This window comes from Triticum urartu, unplaced genomic scaffold (genome assembly GCF_003073215.2).
Source record: "Triticum urartu cultivar G1812 unplaced genomic scaffold, Tu2.1 TuUngrouped_contig_4977, whole genome shotgun sequence".
NCBI classification, from domain to species: Eukaryota; Viridiplantae; Streptophyta; class Magnoliopsida; order Poales; family Poaceae; genus Triticum; species Triticum urartu.
This window is the reverse complement of record NW_024115611.1, coordinates 16636-23987: the sequence shown is the minus strand read 5'-3', so window position 1 is coordinate 23987 and position 7352 is coordinate 16636. Positions and strand designations below refer to the sequence as shown.

Below are 7352 nucleotides of genomic sequence, written 5' to 3'. Positions count from 1 at the left end.
GGAGCGGCGACATGCCACCGCCGCAGCATCAGCAGTTGGAGGAGGTGATGGGCCACGGCGATCCCATGCTAGTGGCGATGCGCAACAATTACCGCCAGAGGATGTAAGCGCTTTACTATTTGTAGAAAATTATGTAGGATGTGGTGGTGTTCGCTAGTTATTCGGTCATGGGTTTCAAGTGTATATATGCTCTGAATAGTAGAATCAACTTTCACACGGCACCGAGGTTGATAACCTTCCCTTATTTTGCAAGGTCATGTTTGACATAATTTCCGAAACGCGCGGGGTGGGAGAACTTGAAAACTTTCTTCATTTGATCATATATATATTTCCTTGTTCTTGAGTTTCCAGATTGGAGCATGCAGAAAGGGTGGTAACTGCGAGATTACATAAAGGATTGAGTGTACCTGCTGATTGGCAGCGGGGGCTGCCGGAGCTTGCTAGGCGGGTCGAGAAAGTCTTGTTTGAGAAACACCCAAACAAGGTGTGCCATCTCTTGACTAGGAAGGTAAATCGCTGTCTCATCGTTTTTCCTGATGAAGAAATCTCCTGTTGTTTCGGCAGAGGGAGTACTACAACATGACGAATGAACCAATTCATCCACATTTCGAGTTTGCTGTCACGACCTCGCTTGCTCAGACTGAGAGGCAGAGAGCATCTTCCACTGCCTATGCTCGTGTCACCCAAGGTGCTTACTACAAATCGTTCAAATTTTTTTGTGAGTTGTGACAAACAACATCCGGTGCAGTCCTGGTTCTCCATCCAGAGTGCCGGCACCCGTACCTCGCTGCAATTTGCATATAATGTTTCACTGAGCTTCTGCTCATATATCCTTCTGGATGTGTGCCTTAACTTGATATAATTCTGTAGCCATCGTGTAGTCTGTAGGTACGGGTGCAAGCGGAAGCCAGCTTCGTCCCTTGAAACTATCAATTAGCTTCAAATTTGCTCATCACCTGCCTAAAATTAACACTAAATTTGTACTATGCTATTGTCCGCTAGCCTGCCCTGTTTGCATCCCTACCTGTTCTAGCCTGCAAATCCAATTGCTAGCAATATGTTTGACAAATTTCTACTACTTATGTGCTGAAAAGAACACATGCTTGTATGCTTGAGAAAAGCCATGCACTGAATTGCTGTTAATACGATGATGAAAGTGCTCTAAGTAAAATTTGAAGATTAAAGATCCATTACCAGAAATTAGCATTACTTATCTTCCTTCAGACTCTTAATTTACCTTTTGTTTAGTACTCCCTCCGTCTCAAAATAAGTGTCTTAACTTTATGTTAATTTTAGTACAAAGTTGTACTAAGGTTGAGACACTTATTTTGGGACGGAGGGAGTATGATGTTATATATGCTATTCAGTCTTGCAGAATTATGCTAGTGTGCCCTGTAAATCAAGTTTCTCATTTATTAGCTTGGTTTGTGTTGCTTTCTTTTCAGGGGATACCACCAACGAGCTTGTGAGCACAGTACTATCTCTGGGGATGAACTCTAGTGATGACCACTCGCAAGTGTCGAACAGCATCTTGGTAAGAACTGCACACTGGACTTCACCGGCATCGTGTTACGCTAGTTTTATCAGCTCATCACTGCTACCCATGGCAACGCAGGCAAACCGTGCACCTGCTAATAAGGAGGTCTCAAAGGAACCAAAGTTCACCTGTCCATTCTGCTTTGACGAGCTGGTCGATGCGACGATGCGTCAGCGACTATCTGCGGCCACATCTTCTGCGACAAGTGCATCAAGTTCTCCGTCCAGGCTCAGAACAGGTGCCCTACCTGCTGGAGGGGCCTCACCATGAAAAGCTTCCACCCCGTCTACCTCCCTGCCACGATGGACTAAACTGATCCAGCCCTTCTCGTCACTGGCATTTTGTGATCCTATCTGAAATATACTTCACCGGGTTATTGTTACCATTGAACTTCTGGTACTCGGAAGGCGTGTTACTGAGCCCTTCTTGTCTGCATCCGTCGCTTTTAAATAAACCGCAGTCTCTTCCTGTGGGAAATCGAAACATGTGCTTTGTACCGTGAAAACATATTTTCTTATCATTAAAGGTATATTTGGTTGTTTGCGCGCTCTAAAGTATGGCATGCCACATATTTGAAGATTTGGTCTTGCGTTGTCGCCTTTTTTTTTCGAATCTCAGAAGTCACAAAAACCTTATTGATTGGCAATAGTTCTGGAGGTACAAACGCTGAGTGAGTGGCGGAGGGCCAAGCCATACATGGAGGCCGGGGGTGCCACAGATAGTAGAACTTGCATAAGGCCACCTCGGAGAACTCACTTAGCATAAGCCATACCTGGAGCTTCCTTGTTGCACTCACTTAGCATAAGGATAACGAGGATAACTCCGAGGCTCACGCCTTATCTTATCATATGATTTGTCCATACCGACAGAACCATGATCCCTTGTCACCAGCTGCCTCCCTTCTAAGTCGAGAACTCCTTCTGGAGGTAAAATGTGGCTTGCACACAAAATTGAGGTGATCATGAATTTTAGAGAGAGAAAAATAGGTATAGTACTGTAGTGGAACTGGAATCAGTTAGGTATCTTCGATGGACTGGTGATGAGAGACAGATCTGGCTGTCGGTGAGCATGTTGCTGACATTGGATGCTAAAACATCCAGAAATCCCGCCATTTGTTCCAGGGTTCCTTCTCCCCTGACCTGGTACTGGAAACACCGAAGCAAGCATGCAAATAAAAATTAGTCGTGGGTTACCACCTTTTACACATGAACAAATCACATGCTAAAAACAAGGATAATGAAGATCACTTACTAGAGACTAGCAAAAATTCTAAACGAACCATGTGGCTTGCAAACAGGAAAAATTGCCTTGAAATAAAACTGAGGAGGAGATCATCATCTCTTTCAGAGGAAAAAAAAATAGATAGAGCAAGTGTGGTGGAGCTGAAATCAATTAAGTTACCTTGAAAATCAACCGCAGAGATGAGAGACGGGTCTTGGTTGGCCCTTGTTCTAGAGTAAAACTAGATAGATTGCTCTTGTTCTCTGGGAAGTAGTGGCAGGGTTCAGTCGCACTTGAGCTGGTACTGAAAACAAGAATACAAACAAAATTAGTCATCTTTATTACTAGTTTAAACAATTCCTTCAGATGAACAATCCCATGCTAAAAAGAAGGATGATGAGATTAAGTAACTGGAGACCAGCAGCAATTCCTTCTAAAGGAAAAATGTGGCTTGTAACAAGAAGACTGCACACAAAATTGAGGACATCATCAATTTCAGAGAGAGAAAAGTCAAGGTGGTGTGATGAACTACCTTGAATGGGGCCGAGAGATGAGAGATGGATTCTTGTTGGCCCTTTGCTACAGAGCAAAAGCTATCTAGATCTTCCCTGCTCTTAGAGAAGTGGTCATGAGCAGCGAGTGGCACTTGCTCTAGTGGAAAAAGCTAGGTAGATATCCGTTGCTATGTGAGAAGTAGTGGTGGTGAGGGAATTTTCTTTCAGATAACAGCCAGTAAGTCAGATTTCCCTGTGCTAAAACAAAAAACTCTTGTGAGTCAGATCGTTTGCTTTGTTATCTGAAACCTGAAACTAAACTGGAGACAGTGACACATGAAAATGCCAGATAAATCAAGTGTAACACCATCTAAACTTCATGTGATTGTGTTGACAAAACAACACAGACACATCGTATTGTCATAACAACATAACATGACATGGTCCAAGGATCGGACTAAATTGAATTAGTCATCTGATCTCTCTCTACTCTGCTTGCTCACTCTCTACTCTGTGTATTAGAATAGCAAAAGCAAAGAAGTAGAACCACCCTTCTGTTGGCAATACAAATTGAAATTACTAGCTAAATGTTAATCTTAATACGCAAGAACCGCCAAGCCTTTCTATGCTAAATGAATTATTAGCTGAACTTTGAGGTTAAATAATACTGCAGCTTCACGGAACTTCACTACTCTTGGTTCATTATCCAAGAAATGCCAACAGCCTTACTGTGGATTGCTGAATACATTGTGAATTCTGGCTATAAATACAAGAGCACCACTTGACTGCTAAGGTAGGATGAACGATTCAACCTCGTCCTCGTAATTAATGAGACATTCCTATCCTTTTCGTCCTTTGACCAATTAAAATCGAAATTCCTATGAGAAATAAAAACCATAATTCACCGCGTGTACGTGTAGATAACAATGTTCAGTACAGAAAAGGCTAGGTACAGTAGAACAGCAATAGAGGGCCGGGACATACATATCCATGCACCTTGTCTCCACTAGATAATAGTCCTTCCTCTCACCGAGTAAATAACTACTCCTCTTCATAATCAATCGTCCGCTCGGTCCTCTTGATGTTCATCCCCCGACTGATCCTGCCAAACGAAATCAAACAGCAGGAAAATATATATTCAGAGTCAGCTAGCTCTAGCATACAAATGAAACCAACAATTCTGACACAATTATATGCAATGCACAAATTTACACCATATGCAACAGAGATGAGTCCATAATTGCCGATTCTGATCTGATGGAGTAGCAAAAAGAAATACGCATGATGGTGTAGCACAAGTACAAATACGCATGATGGATTGGTGCAGGGAAAAAGAGAGTAAGGAGTAACGGATGGGGGAGACCTTGATGGCGACGGCGGTGAGGAAAAGTGCTGGAGCGGCGGGCCTACTGCTCCGAGAATTTCTCCGGGCCTTCTCCGAGGGTTTCGCGGAAGCGCAGCCGGGGAGGGAGTCCACGGCCGTTGGTGGCTCGCGTCGGCGTCGGCGCCGTCGCAGGATCCGGCATCGCCACGACTGGATAAAGCCGGAATTGCTCCTCCAGTCGAAAAAATCCAGCTTTTCCACGAGAGTGCAGAGTCGAACTCTGGTCGCTGGATGCACTACTGCGACTCAGACCATTTGAGGGGAATTTGAGGATTTGCCACACCTTATTTTGCAGTTTGAGGATTTGCCTCTGTTTTGGCTGTAACCCAGGATTTGCTCCTGTTTTGGCTGTAACCCAGGATTTGCCACATCTTTGCTGAAAGATTGAGGATTTGCCCCTAACACAACTGGCCCACAACAACATGACCAAAATGCCCTTGTGTTTACCTACGTGAGAGAAACCTGGTCCAAATGTTACCCCCGATAACTCTCCCATCTCATCCTACTTGTACCTGTGTCGGCGTCGGCGATCTGCGGCGGCTACGACGACAACGACCTCGATCTCCCTGACGGCGGCAACCTGGTAAGATCGGCTACTACCCTACGTTCCTTCGACCACCTCCCGCTCCTGAACGTATGGAGAAAATCTAAAAAAAATCAAAGATTACATTCACACTTTATAGTGAATATACAGACTGAAGACATACTGAAAAAAAAAACAGTGAGTATTTTTCTGGGAAAGTTTCATCACCTTTTCTTTTAATCACAAAGTACATTCACACTTCTTAGTTCACAACATTACAAATTACATTTGCATTTTTTAATGACATCAGAAGGTACATTAGCCCTTACTAGTTCACAAGTTAGAACAAATGCACAATAAAACAAGGCACAACACGATGCGTCATCAGCAAGCTCGGGGAGGCACAACAGGAACTCGGAGGAGACTGCCAACGCCGGTGTAGCCACGGTGAGGTTGCACGCCGCCGACGTTGCGTGGTAGCCAGCCAACAGGCGAACAGAGTACGGGAACAACGAGCTCATGCCCGATTGATGAGGATAACTAAAACAGATTGGGTTGGGGGTATTTTGGTCACAGAATTTGTACTATAATGTGCCAAATGATCCAAACAATACATCAGGGGCAAATCCTCAATCTTTCAGCAAAGGTGTGGCAAATTTTGGGTTACAGCCAAAATAGGGGCAAGTCCTCAAACTGCAAAATAAGGTGTGGCAAATCCTCAAATTCCCCATTTGGATACTCCCCTGTTCTCATCTTATGTCCTTCAGTACACCGAGTCTGTTCCGTATTTTTGTCGTCTGCTGTTCTATTGCTAGCCCGGCCCATATTGTGTGGGCTTCATTTACTTTTGGATGTATCTAAAAAAAGAAAAAAAAACTTTTAAATGCTTTTCTGATCAAGTTCTTGTTGCGTGGAGGTTGTTTTGAACTTCCGGTCTTTTCTAGGGAAGAATCTTTTACTTTTGGTTTCAGATTACGCGTGCCAATTGAGGACAATGTTGCTTGCTTTTCTTTTCCTGGTCCATTAATTTTAAACTGATTTCTTGTTTTTTTTGCGGGGTCTGATTTCTTGTTTTTCTTGACAAATATTATAATCTCAGACATCTGTGCGCTGGTTGACTAGTTAGCTTGTGGGTGTTTGTGTAATATAACTGCACGACAATGCTCGGGACAAGCGACGTGTTCTTCAAGCAACACCCACAGACAACACCTTTACTTGGGAATATCAAGCAAAACCTAAAACCTGTGTGATATGTACTGATGGAGCAAGACACTATCTCTACTTTGTTCTTCTACTTTTTTCTCGAACTACGCGCTACAAGAAATATGTAAAAAATAATACAATCTCAAATACAATGCAAGGGTTTCGCTCGCTTGCATCATATGAAATCATGGTCCTGGTCGTCACCTTGCCGGGAGCTGTCTCCGTCAAGCATCCACTTGGTCATGTTGGCCCTCTGTACAAGCCGGACCAACGCCTCCACCACCTCTGACATCGATCGGTGGATTGAATTCCGGTTCATCCTGCAAACACACACATTTCGATAGGATTAGTGATAGATATATAGATAGGAGACTTTTACTTGCATAGCAAAAGTGATCCAACAATACATTATCAGCTAGCTCTTGCAGTGGGAGATGAGGTAGCTTGGAGACGCACTTGGTGAATGGACTTGGCGGGGAGCTGCGAGAGGAGTTCGGTTCCGGAGGATGGAGGCGGCGGCTAGCTCGGGTGGTCGGAAGAGGAAGGACATGGAAGCAGCAAGGGAGAGGGAATGCGAGCGTGCTACCTCGGGAGATGTGGGGGCCAGACTTGCGAAGGCGCTAGTGAGTAGTAGCGGATGACCTTCACTTGTTGGGCGGCGGTGGATGGACATCTTTTTTTTCAAAACGGACTCTCCCCTTAAAGAGGGAAAAACAAACGCATGTCTATCAACACGAAGCGGCGGCGGCGTAGCAGAAGCGCCTTTCTTAGGTAAAAAAAAGGACAAAAGCAAATGCTTCCCAAAAAAAACGGACGCATGTTTTATTTTTTGAGGCAAAGAGACGCCTCCTGTCTCGAGGCGGTGGCGGTGGCGTCTGTGGAAGAGCGACCTTTTTTAGCCCGTGGGGGTGGAAGTGGCCGGGCGGAACGAAGGAAGCGACAGTGGCGACATCTGTCAGAGAGCGGAGTTTTATTTAGCCCGTGGGAGTG

At 44.6% G+C, this 7352-nt stretch overlaps 1 protein-coding gene and 1 long non-coding RNA gene across 4 annotated transcripts; one reads left to right on the top strand and one right to left on the bottom strand.

Moving 5' to 3' along the window:
• LOC125528593 lies at positions 1-2091 on the top strand (the record flags this gene model as incomplete). The annotated part of the gene is given in 6 exon segments (XM_048693039.1): positions 1-103; positions 352-484; positions 565-688; positions 1446-1534; positions 1616-1699; positions 1702-2091. Coding segments are annotated over 6 exon segments (680 nt in total), but the record flags the coding sequence as incomplete, so codon positions are not given.
• Positions 2092-2137: 46 nt separating this feature from the next.
• LOC125528594 lies at positions 2138-5008 on the bottom strand. Of its 3 annotated transcripts, none has more exons than XR_007292421.1 (5): positions 4616-5007; positions 4237-4354; positions 3291-3505; positions 2939-3062; positions 2138-2682 (listed from the first exon to the last, which is right to left on the bottom strand). It is a non-coding gene; the product is annotated as an uncharacterized LOC125528594 (long non-coding RNA). The 3 variants fall into 3 exon arrangements; XR_007292422.1 differs by having other exon boundaries at positions 2218-2682; positions 3291-3510; positions 4616-5008; XR_007292420.1 differs by lacking the exon at positions 3291-3505 and having other exon boundaries at positions 2153-2682; positions 4616-4995.
• Positions 5009-7352: the final 2344 nt, after the last annotated feature.